General features: G+C 39.0%; 1 protein-coding gene across 4 annotated transcripts in view; it reads left to right on the plus strand.

Annotated features, from left to right (window-relative positions):
• Positions 1 to 23113, plus strand: part of ARHGAP28 (Rho GTPase activating protein 28) — a 189626-nt gene that overhangs the window by 78995 nt on the left and 87518 nt on the right. For all 4 annotated transcript variants that reach the window (XM_010335561.3, XM_003924830.4, XM_010335562.3 and 1 more), the window contains exon 2: positions 19607 to 19809. In XM_010335561.3, the coding sequence (XP_010333863.2) occupies positions 19607 to 19809 (203 nt within the window). The remainder of the gene's footprint in view (positions 1 to 19606; positions 19810 to 23113) is intronic.

The following is a 23113-nucleotide window of genomic DNA, read 5'->3' on the forward strand; positions in this document are numbered from 1 at the left end:
TTCAATGTTACAAATTTCCCTCCAACTTTAGCTGTGTACCACAAATTTTGTTATACTACATTTTTAATACTTTTATGCTTTCTGGTATTTTTATTTCTCTTTTGACCCATTGGGTAATTAGAATTATGTTATTTAGTTTCAAAATATTCCAGGATTTTCCAGATCTTTCTATTATAGATTTGTAATTTAATCTGATTGTAGTTAAAGAACTTTTTTTTTTTGAGACAGAGTTTCACTCTTGTTGCCCAAGCTGGAGTGCAGTGGCACAATCTTGGCTCACCACAACCTCCACCTCCCAGGTTCACGCAATTCTCCTGTCTCAGCCTCCTGAGAAACTGGGATTACAGGCATGTGCCACCATGCCCGGCTAATTTTGTATTTTTAGCGTAGATGGGGTTTCTCCATGTTGGTGAGGCTGGTCTCAAACTCCCAACCTCAGGTGGCCCACCTGGCTTGGCCTCCCAAAGTGCTGGGATTACAGGCATAAGCCACCATGCCTGACCCAAAGTACATATTTCTATGCTATGGATCCTTTTAAATTTATTGACACTTTTTATATAGACTAAATAGTATCTATATTGGTAAATGTTCTATGTATACTTGAAAATAATGTGTATTCTGCTATTAATGGGTGAAATGTTTTATAATATCAAATAAGTTGTCTTTTATGTACTTATTGATTTAGTATCTACTTGTTCTATACATTATTGAAAGAGGGTTTTTTAGAAAAAGTTATTTATGTATTTATTTATTTAGAGACATGGTCTTGCTATGTTGCCCAGGCTGGCCTCGAACCTCTGGGCTAACACGGTCTTCCTGTCTCAGACTCCTGAATAGCCAGAACTACATGCCAACATGCCCAGCTGAAAGAGGGATTTGGAAATCTTTTACAGTAAAAGATTTTTGTGGTTTTTATCTATTTTTCCTTGCTGTTCTTGGAGTTATTTGCCATATTTGTCTTGCAGCTCTCGTTAGTTGGTATGTAAACTTTGAAGATTGTTATTTCTTCTTCTTTGATCATATTGATTATTATAAAATGATTGGCTTAATCTACCTTAATCCTTTTGCTCTGTAACAAAATTTGTCTTCTATGAATATAGCCACTACAACTTTCATATGATTTGTTTTAGCGTGGTATCTTCTTAACCTTTAATTTTAGGCTATTTGTGTCTTTACATTTAAAGTGGGTTTCTTGTCAGCAGCACATAGTTGTGTCTTGCTTTTTTATCTTTTCTTATAACTATTACCTTTTTTGTTTGTTTGTTTTGAGATGGAGTTTTACTCTTGTTGTCCAGGCTGGAGTGCAATGGCACGATCTTGGCTCACTGCAACCTCCGCCTCCGGGGTTCAAGTGATTCTTCTTCCTGAGCCTCCTCAGTATCTGAGACTACAGGTGCCCACCACCATGTTTGGCTAATTTTTTATTTTTAGTAGAGATAGGGTATCCCCATGTGGGCCAGGCTGGTCTTGAACTCCTGACCTTAGGTGATCCATCCACCTTGGCCTCGCAAAGTGCTAGGCTTACAGGCATGAGCCACCACACCTGGCCACCTTTTCTTTTTAATTGAGAAATGTAAACCATTTATACTTTAATGTGATTACTGATATGGTTATGTTTAGATATTATTTGTGTTTGCTTTATATTTTTCCTTTTTTCATTCTTTGTTTTCTTTTTTTGGCTTCTTTTGGTTTAATTGAGTATTATTTGCTTAACATCTCTTTGTTGTGAGAACACAAACTATTCCCAGCCCTCAGTGATTACTGGGATCCTGTTATCTGATTCTTCCAGTGACTTTTCCCTGACTGTGTGTGGTTTCTATATATGAATTTGCTGATTTTACTCAGCTGAAGACTAGAAAGGGCCCCTCTGAGGAGCTCCGGAGTTCTCTATCTTTGGAGATCTCTCTTCACCAATATATCCTGTTCTGTGAGCTCCAGGGCTTCCTTGATTCCCAGCTCCATTTCCTAAACTCAGACCATGAGGCTCAGCTGGGTTCCCTGCTTCTGCACCATGGCCTGGAAGCTCTCCCTAAGCAATAAACTGGGGTTATTGTAGGGCTCAACTTGTTTATTCCCTCTCCTTCCAGGATCACTGTTATTAGCTTCCTGACATTCAATATCTTGAGAATCATATATTTTGTGTATGTATGTGTGTGGTTTTTTTTTTTCTTTTTCAAGTAGGAAGTAAGTCTGGTTCCTGTTACTCAATCTTGGCTGGAAGCTGACACATTTATGAGGCCATCTGACATCCTCTTATTGGTCACAGAGGCTCTGTTTATTTATTTTTTCACTCTTTTTTTTTCTCTGTGTCTTTCTGTTTATGTTACTTCGAATGCTTTTTCACCAGTTATCTAATCTATTGTTAATTCCATTCATTGGAGGTTTTACTTCACATACTGTATTTTTAATGTTTAGAAATTTCATCATTTATGTATTCTTTTACCCTATTATATTCGTGTTGTATTTTAAAGCTTTAAATGTTTTGCATATTTTTATTACAGCTGTTCTAACATTTTTTCTGCTAACTCCATCATCTCTGTGTCTATTAACTGGTTCTTCTTCTCATTATTTGTTGCTTTTCCTTTCTTCTTCATTTATTAAGTAATTTTCATTGAATTTTGGAAGTTGTCAATTTCAAGTGGTTGAGTATTGGATTTTGTTCTATTTCCTTAAAGAGTGTACAGGTGTATTTTGGCAGCTAGCTCAGTTTCTTGTGGATATTTTTTTCAGGATTTACATTCTAGAGCAACCTCTAGCTAGGACAAATTTAGCCTTCTTGGTAAGGCATGAAACTTCTAAGGTTTCCCCTGTATATCTTGTGTATTTGACCATGTCTCTTTACTCTGGCAGGTGTGAAGTCAGGTGTGAAGTCTGTTACTCTGTCATGGTTGAAAACAAAAGTCCACTTCTTATATATATATTTTTTAGTATACACACCAATGTACTTACATTTTCCAACTCTGTGTGAGCACTGGGAACTTTGTGTAGAAGTTAATTTTTGCCTATCTTGAGAAGGTTCAACTAATGCAGCACAGATGGGCATTCATCCAGAGTCAAGGGGTCCCCCACACCAGTTCCTGAAGCAATGTCTTTTCATTGATTGTACTTTTCTGGTGCTCCAACCAGCAGATTCTAGCTGACTCAGCCTTCCTGAGCTTCCATCTCTGCTCCTTCACCCTAGTGAGACTGCTGGGCTCTACGCAGGAACTCCTTCCCTGTGCTCTATTTTGGAAATCCCTCCAAGTGGAAAACCATGTTGATTGGAAGGCTCACTTAATTTGTTTCCTTTCTCCCTGGCATCATAGTCTTGTCTTGCCTCTTGTCAAATATTAAAACAGTTGCATCCTCTATTCGTCCAGTTTCTTAGTTGTTTACAGTGGGAGAGTAATTTCGATCCCCATTGCTCTGTCATGGTTAGAAATGGATGTTCACTTGATATATTTTTAACCTACTACCTGCACAAATGACCATGTAAAGTATTTGTTTTGGCTCTCTTTGCCTTTACTAGAATGAAAGCTTAATGAGGGTGTATTAGTCTGTTCTCTCATTGCTATAAAGACATATCTGAGACTGAGTAATTTATAAAGGAAAAAAGTTTAACCACCCCATGCTTCTGTGGGCTGTACAGGCTTCTGCTTCTGGGGAGGCCCCATGAAACCACAATCATGGCAGAAGGTGATTGGGAAACAGGCACATATTTACGTGGCCAGCAGGAGAGAGAGAAAGAGAAAACAAGCAAGCAAAAGTGGGAGGTGCTACATACTTTTAACCAGCAGATCTTATGAGAACTCTTATCATGAAACAGCACTAGGGGGACAATGCTGAGCCAATAAAAACAACCCCATGATCCAATCACCTTCCACCAGGCCCCACCTCCAGTATTGGGGATTACAATTCAACATGAGATTTGAGTGGGGACACAGAGCCAAACCATGTAAGAGGGCTAGGCCTTTTTCTTCATTGCTAGATTTGCAGTACCTAGAACAGTGTCTGGCATCTTGTACCTAATATTTTTAGATAGTAAGTATTTGTTAAACTAATCACTGTCATTATTATATTATAGTCAGTAAATTTCTTCAGAAATAAATTTTTAGTCTTCACACGTGTTTCCTAACTCACCTTCACCTCCAAATTAGTGGATACTTTGCAGAACTCTAATTTTTTCTTTTTTGCTACCAAGCCAAAATTTTAGCTGATTCTTGAGAAAATTTGATCAAGGTTTCTGCATTTATCTCTATATGAATTCCAGAGCATCTACATACATATTGTTTTTTTTTTTTTTCATGAGATACCAGTAATGGTATTAATAGAAAGTATGTTTAGAATTTCATCAGCCCATGTATAAAGGAATGCAGGATGGATTTGAGAAGTTCTTTCCTTCAGGAGAGGGCACCTAAAATGAAACTGAAATTAAGTCAGATAGCAGTGGGAGGAAAGATTCCAAGCCCAGGGAAAACATGAACAAAGACACGCAGTCATCAGTCTGTAGGATGTGTGGTTGAGTAACTACATGCCATTGTCTTCAGCCGTCTCATTGCTACATCAGATAAAGATGTCCAGGGGGCTTTTTTTTTTTTTTCTTTTTGTAGAGACAGGGTTTCACCGTGTTGCACAGGTTGGTCTCCAACTCTGGTACTCAAGAAATCAGCCCACCTTGACCTCCCAAAATATTGGGATTACAGGCATGGGCCCAGAGCAGTGGGTTGTTAGGTGTGCGTCTGAGGGAGTAGTTAAGAATGGGTGGGGTTAAAGACTGGAAAGGTATCAGCGTGTAGGTTAAAGCTAAACTCTAAGGTAGGAAAAGCTTTGGGGAGAGGGTTTTATACAGAGTATGAAGAGCTGTGTTCCAGAGGTAGAACTTTATGAGGCACCAATAGATAAAGATTGGTAGATAAAGAGCTTTTGGAAAGTAGACAGTGAGGCTGGGCACTGTGGCTCATGCGTGTAATCCCAGCACTTTGAGAGGCCAAGGTGGGTGGATCACCTGAGGTTGGGAGTTCGAGACCAGCCTGACCAACATGGAGAAACCTCATCTCTACTAAAAATACAAAAAATTAGCCAGGTGTGGTGGCACATGCTTTTGTAATCCCAGCTACTTAAGAGGCTGAGGCAGAAGAATTGCTTGAACCTGGGAGGTGGCAGTTGCAATGAGCCAAGAATGTGCCATTGCACTCCAGGCGGGGCAATAAGAGAAAAACTCCATCTCAAAAACATAAAGAAAGAAAGTAGAAAGAGGAGCACTATTCAGAGAGTTTTAGAGAATCGGGAGAGAGTGTTCTCCTGCTAGGAGACAGGTTTGTGCATCTCAAAGTCTGACTCACAGATAAGTGGCCCTAGCATTTACATAGTGGTCGTGGGGGTAGAGTGCTAATAAAAATACATTGATTTTGGCCTCTGCCCACATCTTCTGAATTGAAATTTCTGTGTGATTAGGGCCCAAAGATCTGTGTTTTACAAAGTTCTATGAGAAAATTTTAGCAAAATAAATACTCTGCACCACCGTACCAGAGTTTAAAGAAGGAAGGCCTATCAGCTGAGTCAAATATAGAATAGAGTTCTAATCCAATTGACTGTAAAAGCATCTACAGTATCTGGCCATTCGGAGGATATTCCTGGATTCTTAATCTTGCTGCTGCAACTGGGGTCACCATTGCCAAGTTTATACAAACTTATTGATATGTTAATATAATAAATGTTCATTGACTAAAATTATTGATGTGAACATTATTAATAACTAATTTGGTAGAGTAGACAGAAGAAAAGGCTGAAGAAGGACAAGAATTGTCATTGAACCAGCACTGAATTTGCTGATCGTCATGCATTCACTTTTCAAAGTTGGAAATGGACCTAGCCACTCTTCCTTTTCAAAGTCTCTTCACTTCTTTCAGTAAACAGTTTGAGGGTTTGCTATGTATAAGTTACCTATTATGCGTCTATTAAGTACATTCAAACATACTTCCAAATACAATGGCCCTTACCTAGTTGTGTTCACTATGTACAGAAGTGCAGAGGGCTGAGGGAGGGCTCTAGAACTTTTGCTTACCTTCTTCCTGGGGTTTTTAACAGTGCACATCTATTTTTTTTTAATATTACAATGTATTTATTTTTGTGCCTCCTTTAGAGAAATACATAGTGCTGCTTTTTCTTTTCTTTTATTCTTCTTGGGATAATAAAACAAAAAATTGTTTGTAAAAGAACATATTTCTCAAAAGGTGACTCAAATAGCCATAACTAATATTCACAATCTTTCCCATTAATTATTAATTTTCATCAGTGAATTAATATCAATCCACATTTATTATTCATTTAATAAAACTTTTTTTCTGAACCATATGATTCTAAAAGTTTGGCTAGAGACAGATATTTTTCCAGAAGAATTCTATAATGGAAATAAATGGGAAACTGTGAGTCACTGAGCAGAATTCAGGGCGAATGAATTGTTTCCCAGATTGTTTTCTGACTGAGAATGCAGCCTTGCTCCAATAGCCAGACCATATTTTCCCACAGAGTCCAGTCTTTATTTGATTCATACAGAGAAGCTGTTAAGACTAGCAGGAGCCTTGGTAGAATTTTATTTTACAACTCTACTGAAATATGGATATTCTATTAAGCAGCATATGGGTAGTTTTTGTTTTGAAGAAGGAGCTTTAGAATGGCACATGGAAGCAAAAAGGGAAACCCTTTTCAAACATCACTTGGCTATCCATCAAAACCAAAATATTACAAGGCAGCTTCTTGCTTTAAATAATTGGAAGTAAATAGAGTGAAATGCAAGACCTTACTTATCTATGTCATTAATGTTTTTTAAAAATTAGATGGGCCAGGCCCGGTGGCTCATGCCTGTAATCCCAGTACTTTGGGAGGCCAAGGCCGGTGGATCACCTGAGGTCCAGAGAAACCCCGTATCTACTAAAAATACAAAATTAGCTGAGCATGGTGGCCCATGCCTGTAATCCCAGCTACATAGGAAGTTGAAGCAGGAGAATCACTTGAACCCCGGAGGCGAAGGTTGTGCTGAGTGAGGTCACGCCACTGCACTCCAGCCTGGGCAACAAGAGCAAAACTCCATCTCAAAGAAAAAGAAAGAGCTTCACCTGACTAAGATGACAGAAAATAAATTACTCTCCATTCCCGTGGCATCAACTATTGATCCAGGGATTTACAGTTTTCTGTCTGCTGTCAGGGATTAGATACTGAGCTCCTTAAGACTATGGAAGAGCTTCAGAGATATTGATGACAGAACCCCCACCGCGCTAAGTGTCAGCCAGCATACAATTATTTGTTTGATTCTCTTTTGATGGAAATTACAGCTCTTGCCTTTGTAATGTTCATGTTGACCATGGGCATTCAGGTGACTGATCTGCGCCTTCTTTGTCATGCAGTGAGAGGGATTTTGAGGGCCCCAATTCTGACTGCTGTTTTCATGGCATTTCTAGAGAGCATGAGGTGCTCTGACTGCTGGCTTTGCGGTTTTCTCAAGGAATTTATATGATGATGAACAGTGTTTTGAGTAAACTAGAGAGGGGGAGGTAGAGAACTCATGTCAGATGCTTTCAGTTGGATGACAATGATTATTATCAATGATATCAATAATCAGAATGTGGATTTAGAATTTATTATATTTTAACCTGGTATGTGACTTTGGCAATATCTCTACCTACCACAGGGAAAGCCGAGTAAAATGGAAGTCTTAGCTTCTTCTTTCTTGCATGATTTTAAAATAGAAGACATGAATTATTGACACTGTTTCAAGAATCTTCCATGCATTCTCATAGGTCAACCAATGGGTAAATTTAAAATGGTATTAATGTTTAATAGTGAATAGTGCCGATACATTCCTTGTAGAGCATATATACAGCAGTTGCTTTTAACGTGTACTATTTCTCTGTATACAACTTACATATCCGGTGTATTTGGTCTGCTACACCTGCCAATTTTATTGGTTCACTTTCAGATTTTTAGAGAGCTTTACATATTTTTTTAAATAGCTGTATCTTTTATGATACTTTGCCTATAGCTCTCTTTGATCTTTAGTAAAACTTTTGACTGGTGATATATTTCTTAACATATTTTTTGGTAAAAAAAATACTCAATTTGATAACTTATTTTGTCATATGCTTTTCAGAAATACATTAAGGGAACAGAGAGGGTAATCTCTAATATAAAAGTGTGAAGCCTCAAGTTTTTTAAGTGCGTGAAGGATATAAAACATAAATAGGCAGGAGATGGGTGATGGGGGAAGAGCATGGAATTAGGCACCAGGAGACCAAATCTGTAGTTCCATTTCTCAATAATTAGTTGAGAACCACCCCTCTGTGCTTCATTTTTCATATCTATAAAATGTGGTGGTTTATTCAGACATTTCTGAAATTCCCTCTCAATCAGAGAATCTCCCTCTCGAACAGAGCTAGGATCCTCTGTTTCTTCGGAAGCCCTCCTTATGGCTTTCCCATTCAGAGCTGTCTACGGGGAACTTAGGAAGCAGCCTTCTCAAAGTCAGCCAGTGACAACTGATGGAGCACAGATGGTTATCCTCAAGGGGACTCTACAGAGTTAAAACCAGCATGGAGTAAGTCTGTGTGTGTGAAAAAAGCATATTGTGAAAGAGGAAAAATAAGGAAATTTGATATACCTTTATTCAAATTGTCAACTCACCCCTCATAGAATTTAATAAGTTATATTTGTGTTTCACCGTGGACTTTGTACAGAATAGTTGGAAGCTGAGCTGAAGTGAGTGCCCATCAGGAGGAAAGCCAGTCCCACTCAGGGAAAGCCTCGAGAAGGTGGACCAAGCTCTGTAAAACCCATCCACCCAAGAATACCCACATGGGACCCCAAGCAGGTAGAGAGGTTGCCGGATAATACCCTTGACCTTGTGATTCTGTTCTGCTATTATTCAACTTTGGAGCTGAAGAAAGAAAGCAGATAAAAGAGACTGAAAAGCAATAGAAGGATACAATCAAGCAGAGTTCACACATTTTCTGACAGAACGTTAATGACTAGGTAACAGTGGCACTAAATGGAAACCAGAGATTTAGAAGAAACAGAGATTAAATGGCTGCATTCTAGCAAATGTATACAGCGTCAGAGAGGCAGAGGGGGAGCTAGAAAGTCAAGGTAAATTCTTAGATGACGCTGTAACAGGGGACTCATCTTTTAATTGTTCTGAAAGCCATACATAGTAGTGCTAGCTGCAGCAGCCCCTTAAAACTACATAATCAAAATACATACTGCAATTTGGCATTATCAATAGAGAGAATATGTAACTTCCTTTTGAAATTAAAAGACAATTTTTAAAAAGATGTTTATCCAGATTTCTTGGTGATGTATAATGTCAGAAGCACAAAACATATAATTCACCAAGACTCTTACAGTGACATGTCACTGAATGGACCACAGGTGGAATGTTAGTAAAGAGCCACAGAAAGCTTCTTTGTGCTCATACTCTGTTTTATGGATTCTTTCCTGAGCAGCCCCTAATTGGATTAAAAATACGAGCCTCTGAGCAATGATTAGATGGCACCAAACTAGTTCTGTACTCATAACCTCAATTTATCTTTGAGGATAATGTGTTAAGAGTCACTCGTGGGATTGACTGAGCGTTACCAAAATCAATATATATGTCAAGCTTATAAATTGCATATTACTTTTAACACAGAAATAAAACATTCACATTTAGTGATTTACTTTGCCTGCAAAGCAGACATTTCAGCCTGTCTGTATGTAGATGATTATTAACTCAGCCATTTCCTACCTGTGACTGTTATCCTTTGCTAAAGGCAACTTGTAAGTAACCTTTCACAGAAGTGTCTTTAAATCTTTCTCAACCCATGTCCTTTTTTGAATATTTTGATTCTTTTTGCCTTTTCTTAAAAATATTTGAAATCTCAAAGCACTTTTAATGATCAAAATGAAAAAAATTAAAGCAGGGGTAATTCTCATACATTTTAAAATTGAGATACTCATGTTTTATAACATAAAATCTGCCCATTTAAAGTGTACAATTCAGTGGTTTTTAGTATATTCCCAAAGTTGGGATATTACCACTGACTAATATTAGAACATAGTTATCACCCTTCTAGCTATTAGCAGTCATTCTCCATCTCTCCCTCCCTCCCTGGGGAAATGTAAGAAACAGATTATATTTCATTTTTTCATATCACACACACACACACACACACACACACACACACACACACACACAATTTGTGTACAGGCATACCTCAATGTATTGGGTTTGGTTTCAGACCTCTGCAATAAAGCTACTGTCACAATAAAGTATATCATGTGAATTTTTGATTTGAAGTTGTTCATTCTTCATTGCCACCATTCCCATTCCTAATGTAGTGCTGTAGCCAGAGGTGATACATGAATGCCTAACAACTTAATTACTGGTGTGTATGTCATTGGTTTAAAAAAAAATCCAACCCTTCATATTCCCTGCTGTGTAAGTAAAGATTTGTTTGCTGTTTTAAGCCTTCCCAATCTACAAACACATTTTTCTGTATCCTTTGCTGTCGACAGACAGGTTCAGGCAGACCCGTTTACCAGCTGATCAATAGCTTTGTTGGCTTTCTCCTTTTTCTCCTAAGAGGAATGAGGCCAGCCAGGCAAGTAACAGACAGACAAAACTGATGGGATGGTAGAATGATAGAAAAAGAGCGTTGGGGAGCCTGAGAAAGAAGGCAGAAACCTCCTCTGTGTTCTTGGTCCTGTTAGTCTGAAACTGTGGCTTCTTTTGATCATCATTGCCTTTCAAATGCTTTTGCGCAGGACATCCAAGTTAAGTTGTTTATAAACATGTTAGAATCCAAAGATTACTGAGAAGCCAGAACATAAGAAACAAGGGATTTGGCCTCTTACTCTATCTGAATGGCCTCCTGAGGGCAGACAGCTATGGAACTGGACTATGCCAGGGTCTATTCCAGAGAGTCAGTGGTTTCTTTTGCAAGAGCCCTGTTGCCAAGGCTCACTGCAGTCAGTATCCACGGGGATTTCTCTAGATGTCCACACTGTGCTGCCACCAGCATTCTTCAACAGCAGTGACAAATAATGGAGAACTCAGTCCTCCTCTACTAGGGATGAGGCAGAATCTTAGGTTTTAGTATATTCTTCCTGAACTCTTGGAATCTGTTCAGTTTGAGAGCAATGTAAGATATTCCCTGTACATGTGGGTGGGGGTATTTTCAGCAGGAAGTTTAACTCCACCATGTAGTGATCAAAGCCAAACCAAGACATGGGGTTAGGCTAATAATTTGATAGCTCTTACAATTGACAATCGTTGTGTGAAGGCCAGGTGTGGTGGCTCACACCTGTAATCCCAACACTTTGGGAGGGCAAGGCAGGAGAATTGCTTGAGCTTGGAAGTTCAAGATTAGTCTGGGTAACATAACAAGACCTCATCTGTACTAAAAACAAAAAAAAATAGCCAGGTGTGGTAGTGCACATCTGTAGTCCCAGCTACTTGGGAGGCCAAGGTGGGAAGATCTCTTGAGTCTGGAAGATTGAGGCTGCAGGGAGCTATGATTATATCACTGTACTCCAGCCTGGGCAGCAGAGACCCTGCCTCCAGGAAAAAACAAGCAAACAAACAAACAAACAAACAAACAAACAGAAACAAAACAAGAGAGAGAACTGTTGTTAGATGCCACCCACCTTCCTTAGGAAGCAGGTTGTGTTGGCTGTAAATTGTAACTTGAATATTCCCCTTAGTGGGGTACAGAGAGTGCCTCACCTCACCCCACCCAAATGACTTGTTAGAGGATTCCTTCTAATTATCCGTTTAAAGTTATTTTGGCTGCAAATAGCAAACACAACAAAGTCAAGAGTCATTTTTAAAAATAGGCATTTCTATTTCTCACATTTCTGGAAGTCCAGAGATAGGCAGCATCTGGTGTTATTTCCAAAACTCAGAAGTATCAAGGCCAACTGCTACCATTTCTTGGCTTTTCTCTCATAATGGGCAAGGTGGCTGCTGCAGCTCTAGTCATCTTGTCCACATTCCAAGGAGGGAGAAAGAGAAAGGGGTGGAACCTATATCAGGAAAACAAAGGATTTCACTGAAACCCTGGATAAGACTTTTACTTATGTGACTTTGGCCAGAATTGTGCCAGATGCCACTTCTGGACCAAGGGAGTTGAGACAACAGGGTTGGAATGGAATTGGGACAGAGAGCAATTCTGATAAATATAGGTTTATTTGTCTCATAATATTCCTAGGGATATTTTTGTGTAACTGTTGTATTTTAGCGCCCATCATAGCCAGACCCTAAATCTAGCTCTAAACACGGTATCAAATTAATTGAATTGCAGCAGTCACTAACACATGGGTTGACTATGTGCCAGGGATTTTACATATATTAACTCACTCCTCATAACAGCCCCTTGAAGTCCATATGATTAATACCCCCCTTTTGTGATTAGGAAACAGAGGCACAGAGGTTCAGTAGTTTGTTGAAGATTATAGAGCTGTAGCCTCCATTCGAACCTGTGCTAGCTGGCTTGAGCATTTTTGTCTAAATCACCACACTCTATCACTTCTCTGCTATAAAAATATTTACAGCTATAAGCAGTTACACAAATACCTGAGAGGGCTTTTGAAATTAAGAACAATTACAGGAGGGAGAGCATTTGGACAGGATGGGGAAAGGTTGAATTTCTGTCCTGGCTCCACTGATGCTCGTCATTCATTCGGCAAACATTTCTATGTTATTTCCCTTTGCCACACACTGTGTTAATAAGACAAACATGGTTCCTCTATACTGTAGTGAAGAACATAACCCCCACCCCCAAAACAGAGTGAGCCAATGAATACATGAAGTGTTGATTATTGATGAATAAGAAACAGAGAACACCAAGCGCTGAGAACGTGAATAATAACTGGAGGAACGCTACATTAGAGTGTCCTGGAAAGGGATCCCCCAAGAGGTGGCATTTATGTCGAGAGCTGAATTATGAGAAGCATCTTTTTTTTTTTTTTTTTGGAGACGGCCTTTCGATCCTACCCAGGCTGGAGTGCAATGGCGCGATCTCGGCTCACTGCAAACTCCGCCTCCTGTGTTCAGGCAATTCTCCTGTCTCAGCCTCCCGAGTAGCTGGGATTACAGGCACGCACAATCATGCCCAGCTAATTTTTTGTATTTTTAGTAGAGACGGGGTTTCACCTTGTTGACCAGGATGGTCTCGATCTCTTGACCTCGTGATCCACCCGCCTCGGCCTCCCAAAGTGCTGGGATTACAGGCTTGAGCCACCGCACGCGGCTGAGAAGCATCTTGCTGCAGAAGTCGCTTCGGGTGGAAGAAGGTTCCAGGAAGAAAGAGCAGAAAGGAAATTTCCTAAGGGAAGAAAGAATTTGGCTTTTTAGAGAAACTGAGGAAAGATGAGCATGCCCAGTGCTTATGCCATGGGAGAGTGATGTAAGGTGAGACTAGCAACAAAGTCTGAGGACGGACGGTACTGAGCCTTGAAGTCATAGAACAGAATTTAACTTTACTTATAACTGCAAAAGGAAGCTATGTGTTCCCACTTCACTCTCAGTAACTCTTTCCATTGCTGTGCAATGAGACATACAATAGGGGCTCCAGCTACTTCGTGGGGTACATATAAAGATCAAATGATGTAATGTGTGTGATAGTAACTCATTAGGTATAAACCTCTCCATAAAATAACAGATAATAAAGGCCCATAGAGGATTTCATAGTAAGAAGTATGTCTTTTGAAAATATTCTTTTTGAAATATGCTCAGCAACGAAACTTGTGGTTACACAAAGCAAGTTGTGCATAAACAAATGCCACTTCTAAAAATGTCTGTTAATGTTTACAGTGTTTTGTGGGAGTTCCACTACTAGTTAGGGTGTGAACTAGTTTGTGACAGACTATCATTCCCACTGTAGCTAAAGAAAAAAATATATATATATATATAAATCTATATTTTAAAAACTATATTGAAGAGCTGTGGATACAAAGAAGTCTAAAGGAGCCAGGTTCCAGGGAAGAAGAACTTTTGTGACATGAGCAGAGCCCAGTGGTCATTACTGCCCTGGGCATGTCTGCTCCCTGAAATTTTGCACTTCTGGGCCGAAGGTCACACCTGTCTAGGTGGAGGGACTCTGCTGGGGTGAGGACAACTATGGAACTGTTAATGGCTGCCTGCACTAGCACAAGAAATTGGAATTTGTGGAAGCTCCAAATGCGGAGCTAGTTCTCTCGCCACTCAGCAACTCTCCCCCTTGGCATTTTTGCTGGGAGCCCTGGCAATACAGGATCCCAGCAACACGGGGGCCAGGCTGTAAAGCAGAGAGAGATCTCTGTAGTCCCATGGTGTTTCTCCCAAAACCCTTTTAGCAGGAAGAACCCATAGTACACACAGGACAGATTTCCCCCTTAAAGCATTTGAAACCAGAGGTAAATGAAAACTAATATAAGTTGCAACCAAGCCCAGACCCAGCTCACCTCCTGATTGGATTGACGTGATCTGCCCCTCACTCCATCTACTAGATAGAGGAAAAGCCTTGCCCTTTCTGGGGAAACCTTTACTTACTTCAGTTTTCTAGAGTTCTTTTAAAAACAACAGCTGCTATATAATAAAAAGTTATGAAATATGTGAAGAAAAAGGAAAATGTGACCTATAAGCAATTGGTTGTTTTAAAATCAGTTAACACATTATGTTAATTGATTAAGGTATTAAGTGATTGATTGATTGATTGATTAATGTGTTAAACACATTAATAGCACAGATACTGGCCTTAAGAGATCTTTCAAATAACAATTATAATATGTTATAGAAATTAGAGGACAAATGGATAAAAATGGATAAAAACATGGATAATGTCAACAGAGAAATTGAATCTCTAAAAAGAATACTTGGATATTTTGATATAAAAAAATACAGTATTGGAATTGAAGCATTCATTGGAAGACTTAGCACACCGAACACAGTAGAAGTAAAGAAAAATGAAGACAGGGCAGTAGAAATTTTTTAAGTGAAGCACAGAGAGAGTTGGGGAGGGATGCAAAGCAGATTGTGAAGGACATTTGGGGCAACATCAAACAGCCTGACAGTATGTTATTGGAGTTCCAGGAGAGGAGAGAGGAAATGTAACAGAAGAAATATTGGAAGAGAAAATGGATACGGATATTCCAAAATTGATGAAAGACATTAGCCCACAGATTGAAGCTCAGTAAACCTCAATCAGAATTGAGAACTACACTCAAATCGCTAAAAGCAAAAGATAAGCATATAATCTATTATGAGCAGATAGAGAAAACAGATACTATATTTAAAAGAACATCAATAAGAATTGTAACTGACTCTCATCAGAATCAGTAGACTCAATAAGACAATGGAATGACCTCTTTGAAAGAATTTAAACAAAAACTGCCATCCTAGAGTTCTACGCCCAGTAAAAAATATTTGTCAAAAATGAAAATAAATTAAAAACATTCAGAAATAAAGCCGAGGAAAGTTTTTGTTAGCAGATCCACAGTACAAGAAATCTAAGGAACGAGAGAGAAGTGCTCAAGGAAGTGCTCAAAACTGAAGAGAAGGGACCTGTTGTGGAAACACAGATTTGTAGGGAGGAATGAAAAACTCTAGAAAAGATAAATCTAAAAGACCATGTATTTAGTTTTTTTAAAATCTTACTATTTTAAAGCAACAACAATAACTTTTGGGGGATGTGAACATGTGAGGAAGCAGCATAGATGACAACAGAAACATAAAGGGTAGAGGGAGAATTATATTCTGTAAGATATGTACACTGTTGTGAAGTTGTAAAATACTAATTTCATCTCAGTAGTAATAAAGATCTCTCGTATCTACTAAAACACAGTATAAGTTATGGCTAAGAAGACAATAGAAGAAAGAATGATAAAATCTTTTCTTATTGCCACTTTGAATTTATGGTAATTATCATACACTTAAAATTTAATTTTAAACCTAGTGGTGCTTCGACAACAAAAGTTTCTATGTGACACAATTGCATTCAATTTGTCATGTAGTATTTTCCTGGTATTGTTTGGGAATAAAAAAACACAAACAGCTGATGAAGCCTAAACTCCATTTTCTCCTAATATGGTGAGGTATGAAGCTGCCCATTAAGGCTCATCAAACTGTTGGATGGGCCTGAGGATCAAGAATTACATAATGTTTTAAGAGTGGAAGTTCATGGTTTCTACTCCACCCTGGGGTGAAGGAGAAATATTTGTATATCTACCAAAAATGTGAGAGCTCTTCCAAGTGCTCTTATCCCCAAAAATGCTGTCTAACTTCTTTGCCAAAAAAAAGTTGATCATTGCGATTAAAGGATTCTTGGGTGAATTGTTTCAGAGGGAACCAGTGTGTTACTCAGCTGCTCATGACCAATAATATTTCACATCTGTTCTCCCTGCCCCCAGCAGAGTTTTATGAATGTCTCTTCCCTGAGATTCCATTAGTATATCCTTTGCATGAATAAGAAACTATGTCCCATAATTGAAATATTATTAGCCCTAAATATATCTTCCCCTTGTCTTCTGTGACTTACCTATTATTTCCCAAATTTCTTACTTCTTCATATATTTTCAGTGTTTGGGCATATCTGTTCGTTTGCTTAATTTCTAAGAACAGTTATAATATACAGGTGCAGCCATCGAGGTGGTATTACCATATTGGCATGAAAAAAAAGTCTATGCATGTTTTTGAGTCAGGAAAACAAAGCAGTTTATAGAACAATATTGGTATGATTCAGATGGGAGGAAAAGACTTTCCATTTTTGCTTTATGCAATTTTATATTAAACATATACATTTATACTGCATTATAATTTTTTAAAATATGGTCCATATCTACTGTTAAGACTGTCATATTTTTACAAGTCAAGCATATTTATTTTTTAAAGGAATTAATGTAAAAAATCTAGAACTCAAAAAAGTCTTAGATAGCCATACACTCTGAGTCCTGTACATGGAGGGCAGGAGGCTGTGTGAGCAGTGGTAACTGATTTCAGTTTTAAAAGAAGTAGGTGTTGGCTGGACGCAGTGGCTCACACTTGTAATCTCAGCACTTTGTGAAGCTGAGGCAGGTAGATCACCTGAGGTCAGGAGCTCAAGACCAGCCTGGCCAACCTGGCAAAATCCCGCTTCTGCTATAAATTAGCCGGATGTGGTGGCTCATGCCTAGTAATCCCAGCTACTCTGGCAGCTGAGACAGGAGAATTGCTGAGATTGCACAATTACACTTAAGCCTGGGCAACAAGAGAGAAACTCCATCCCAAAAACAAAAAGTAGGTGTTTATATACTAGTACTCTAAGAATTTGTTCGTGGTTTTCAATATTAGTCTTATTGCAAAAGAAAAAAAAAGCCTTAAAAGCCTAAAAATAATAAAATTAGTAATAACTGTCTTAATATCTTGTCAATTTCATAGGCATTTCAACTGATAGAATGTGTCTGACTTGTTGAACTATAAAGAATCCAGTGAGAATTATCACCCGGTTATCAAACAAAACTGCCTAAAATTCTTATCACACAACACATACAAATAAAGTAGATACTTCATATTTTCCTGAAATGTTTTTGGTTTAAAAAAATAAATTGGCTATCTTGCTGTCAGTTAATGTTCAAAACTAGAACTACATACAGTCAGATACTATGAAAAGATCAAATTCCAGAAATCTCTGCTAAAATTAGATGCGATTTAGAAATCCAGGACGATTCCTAGGTGAGCAAATGGAAATTTTTTGATCTTGTTGTGGGACCATTATTTTGCCTCTCTTTACGTATTCTCATGAATATAATGTGCTTTACACTAGCCATGGCAACAATCTGCTGCTGCTCTACATGTTAAGATGAAATTGTCCCAAGTCGTTATAAAACCCATAGTGGACATTACTGTGCCGTTGGTCCGGTTACGTTTTTCCACCTGGGAGCTCTTGTTTGAGCGAAACAGCTCAGGCCATACATGCTGAAGAGTTAGTCTCAGTCTTTTTGTCCAGTTCCACCTGAACCAAAGGAGAGGAAGGCAAGCTTAGAGGACGTTCTTCGAAGGGAGTTCAAACCCATACCAACACGAACTCCTCATTCCTCCCCACTCCATCCCACTCCTATCCCTTGGAAATAGCCATTCCACTTTGTCTATGAATTTGACTACTCAGCACCACAAATAAATGGAATCATATAGTATTTGTCATTTTGTGAGTGGCTTTTTCACTTAGCACAATGTCCTCAAGTTTCGTCCATATTGATTCTTGTGTCAGAATTTCCTTCCTTTCTAAGGATGGATACTATTTCATTGCGTAAAGATAGCACATTTTGCTTGTCCATTCATCCTTTGATAGCACTTAAGTTGCTTCTAACTTTTGGCTCCTGTAAATAGCCAGTAGCCAACAGCTATTGCATGGATGCTGTTAGCATGGATGTACAAACATTACTTTGAGTCCCTGCTCTCAGTTCTTTTTTTTTCTTGAGACAGAGTTTCGCTCTTGTTACCCAGGCTGGAGTGCAATGGCGCCATCTCCGCTCACCGCAACCTCCACCTCCTGGGTTCAAGCAATTCTCCTGCCTCAGCCTCCCGAGTAGCTGGGATTACAGGCACGCGCCACCATGCCCAGCTGATTTTTTGTATTTTTAGTAGAGACGGGGTTTCACCTTGTTGACCAGGATGGTCTCGATCTCTTGACCTCGTGATCCACCCGCCTCGGCCTCCCAAAGTGCTGGGATCAAAGGCTTGAGCCACCGCGCCCGGCCTGCTCTCAATTCTTTTGAGTATATACTCAGAAGTGGAATTGCTGGGTCTTATGGTGGTTCTATTTTTTAATTTTTTGAGGAACTGCCATACTGTTTTCCATAGAACTGTCCCATTTTGCATTTCTGCCAGCAGTGCACAAGGGTTGCAGTTTCTCTACATGCTCACCAACACTTGTTATTTTTTTTTATTCGTTTGCTTAATAGTAACCACCCTAATGGGTGTGAGCAGCAACTCTTATGCCCTTCTCTGCTGTCACCATAGATAGTTTACAGAAACAGACTTTTGCTATGCATATTTTGACTACTATAAGAAACTGCATTTTATAACTTTGTGAAAATTATTAATAACATTTTCATGTGAATTCCTGTGTGTCCACAGAATCATTAAGTACAGGTAATTTTTTAGCCAGGCATGGTGGCTCACACCTGTAATCCCAGCACTTTGGGAAGCTGAAGAGGGTGGATCACAAGGTCAGGAGTTCAAGACCAGTCTGGCCAACATGGTGAAATCTCGTCTCTACTAAAAATTTAAAAATTAGCTGGGCGTGCTGGTGGGCACCTGTAATCCCAGCTACTCAGGATGTGGAGGCAGGAGACTCTCTTGAACCAGGAGTTCGAGGTTGCAGTGAGTGGAGATAGCACAACCGCACTCCAGCCTGGGCAACAGAGCAAGACTCTGTCTCAAAAAAATAAATTAAAAAATAAATAAAGTACAGATAATTTTTTTAAAAGGGCCACCACTGAGTGGGGATTATTCCCTCAAACCCATCTCTGCCATGATAACTTGACTTCTCCATTTGATTTAAACTTAATTAAATTCAATTTTGTGACTTTATAACATAAAAACATAACCAGTGTTTATTCATAGATACTATTCTTTTCTCAGAAAATCCATTCCTCACTGCCGAAGAATTAACAGGATGCTCTCCAATGAATCCCTCCACCCTCCTGCCTTCAGCCGCTCCAATTCAGAAGCCTCCATAGACAGCGCCTCCATGGAGGATTTCTGGCGGGAAATAGAAAGTATTAAAGAAAGCAGCATGGGAGGGCAAGAAGAGCCACTGCCACCTGAGGTCACACCTGTGGATGGTAAGATGCTGGATTTGTCTTGTGTGCTAACTGGCTTTCTTTCTCTGCCCCCTCTTATTCTGTTCATAGGCAGAAATCATCCCACCACTAGTGAATCAGTAGAATCTGACATATTGATGACCTACTCCCACTGATTGATTTATATCTACTGGCTCAGGGTGGCTTTTATCCAAGGTGACATGACCTGCGGAGGGCTGGACCTCAACAAAAATCCAAATTGATGCCTTATATACTGCTACTTAGGATGCTGTGCCTATCTATTGGTTTGATTCATTATCATCAAGCAGATTGAGTATTGTAATTCTGATAGCTTTTATATTTGTCTACTTATTTATTATTAATTAGAGTAATTAATACTTAACTATTCCTTACTACGAGAGAGAAATTTTAGCAGTGTAGTTGTGATGAAGAAAAATTTGAATTTAAAGCATTTACTGGTATTACTATATTACATTCTCTTGTATTCCACCAAATAAAAGCCGTGTTGCTGTTGTTTTTTCCGACTTTTATTTTAGATGTACAAGGGGTCATGTGCAGGTTTCTTTTTTTTTTTTTTTTTTTTTTTTTTTCTTTGAGACGGAGTTTCACTCTTGTTACCCAGGCTGGAGTGCAATGGCACGATCTCGGCTCACCGCAACCTCCGCCTCCTGGGTTCAGGCCATTCTCCTGCCTCAGCCTCCTGAGTAGCTGGGATTACAGGCGTGCCCCACCATGCCTAGCTAATTTTTTGTATTTTTAGTAGAGACAGGGTTTCACCATGTTGACCAGGATGGTCTCGATCTCTTAACCTCACGATCTATCCGCCTCGGCCTCCCAAAGTGCTAGGGTTACAGGCGTGAGCCACCGTGCCTGGCCCATGTGCAGCTTTCTTACATGGGTCTAGTGCACTCGGGTAGTGAGCTCAGTACCTTGTAGGTAGTTTTTGACCCATTCCCCTCTCCATACTTCCCCGCTCTGGTAGTCCGCAGTGTGTGTTGTTCCCATGTTTGTGTTCGTGGATGCTTAGTGTTTAGCTCCCACTTGTAAGTGAGAACACGCAGTATTTGATTTTCTCTTCCTGTGTTAATTTGTTTAGAATTATGGCCTCTAGCTGCATTCTCATGGCTGCAAAGGACCTCATTTTATTCTTTTTTATGGCTGCATAGTATCCCATCTTATATATGTACCCCGTTTTCTTTATCTAGTCCTCCAATGATGGGCAGCTAGGTTGATTCCATGTCTTTGCAGTTGTGAATAGCATGGCAATAAACATACAAGTGCATGTGTCTTTTTAGTATAGTGACTTATTTTGCTTTGGGTTTATACCCAGTAATGGGATTGCTGGGTTAAACGGTAGCTCTGCTTTAAGTTCTTTGAGACACCTCCAAACTGCTTTCCACAGTGGCTGAACTAATTTACACTCCCACCAACAAAAGTACCTAAGCATTCTCTTTTCTCTGCGGCATTTCTAGTGTCTAGTTGTTTGTTGTTGTTGTTGTTTTGTTTTGCTTTTTGACTTTTTGATAGTAGTCATTCTGACTGGTGTGAGACGATATCTCATTATGGTTTTGATTTGCATTTCTCTGATAATTAGTGATGATGAACATTTTTCATACATTTGTTGTCTGTTTGTATGTCTTTTTGTTGAAAAGTATATGTACATAATCCTTTGCCCATTTTTTAATGGAGTTATTTGCTTTTTGCTTGTTGATTTGTTTAAATTTCTTATAGATTCTGAATATTAGACCTTTGTTAGATGCATAGTTTCTGAGTATTTTCTCCCATTTCTAGGTTGTCTATTTACTCTGTTAATGGTTTCTTTTGCTGTGTAGAAGCTCTTTAGTTTAATTAGGTCCCACTTATCAATTTTTGTTTTTGTTTTCATAGAAATGGCTTTTGGGCACGTGACCAAAAAATGTGCCAAGACTTATGTCAGGAAGGATATTTTCTAGGTTTTCTTCTAGGGTTTTTATAGTTTGAGGTCTTACATTTAAATTTTTAATCCATCCTGAGTTAACTTTTGTATATGGTGAAAGGTGAGGGTCCTGTTTCATTCTTCTGCATATGGTTAGTCAGTCATCCCAGCACCATTTATTGAATAGGGAGTCCTTTACCCATTGCTTGTGAAACTAAACAGAAAAAGATGGAATAGTGGGGGAAAAGCACCAATCAAAAGTATAATTGTCCTTAGTTCTCAAAAAGAGCAAAACTACTCACAGTGAATTAAAAGCATAGGTCAGTCATCTCGTCCAGGCCCTAACTGTCTGTCAGCAAGCAAATACGCAAGACATCCAAGAAAGACTAAAGGTAGTTTAGTAAAGTATACAGCTAGAGTGTGTTCATTAGCCAGTGATTAACCTCAAGACAACTGCCAGGATGAACTGAAATTTTGGAAAGTATTTTCATTCTTCATTCCCATTTCTATGAGTCTGTTTCTCAGAACTGATAAATCATTAAGATGTACCACCACTAACATACATCTGATATTACTTGAAATAAAAAGCCCTGCCACACATTTAATGAGAATTCATTCGAGGGAACCATCCTCCACAGTGAAATGTATTCTTACTCTTATTACTCGCTTGCTTAGATTTTGCCTTTTCAGATCCAGAAAAACAGGAAGACACATAAAGGAAAAATGCCTATTATCCCCTACCCCTTTTTCTTTGTATCTACCCAGCTAGTTAGCTATTCATGTTAAACACCAAGTTCACAGTGGTAACCTCGTTTCAATCCAGCACCACGAGGCTTGTTGCTATCTTCTCTTTTTCTGTATTTTTAACTCTCTTCTCCAGTAATAAACCTGGCTCCCACTCTGTATTATATATTTACTCATTTGCTCAAACCTAGAATACAGGAAATATTTTCAGGTTTGCTAACCTAACTGCTACAAAAGCAGACCTACTAACTACAGTTTGTTATTTATTTGCAGATTTTCTTCCTTGAAGCATTTGCACAGATCTTAAATGTACAATTCAGTGAGCTTTGACAAAGGCATGTACTCGTAATCTCATGCCGATCAAGACATAACATTTCAATCAACCCAGAAAATTTCCTCATGCTTTTTCCCAGTCAGTCTCATGCCTCCCAATGACTTGCCATCCCTGGCCAGAGGCAACCATGGTTCCGATGTTTTTGCATCATAGATGCCTTTGGGGTTTGGCTTCTTTCACTGAACAACTTTTTGAGATTCATCTAGGATATCAATAGTTTTTCTTTTTACTAGGGCTGCTGTAATAAAGTACCACGAAACTCGCGGCTTAAAACAGCAGGACTAGCAGCCAAGGTGTCAAGCTGGCTCATGCTCTCTTGGAAAGTTCTAGGA

Source organism: Saimiri boliviensis, chromosome 13 (assembly GCF_048565385.1).
Source record: "Saimiri boliviensis isolate mSaiBol1 chromosome 13, mSaiBol1.pri, whole genome shotgun sequence".
Classification (NCBI taxonomy): domain Eukaryota; kingdom Metazoa; phylum Chordata; class Mammalia; order Primates; family Cebidae; genus Saimiri; species Saimiri boliviensis.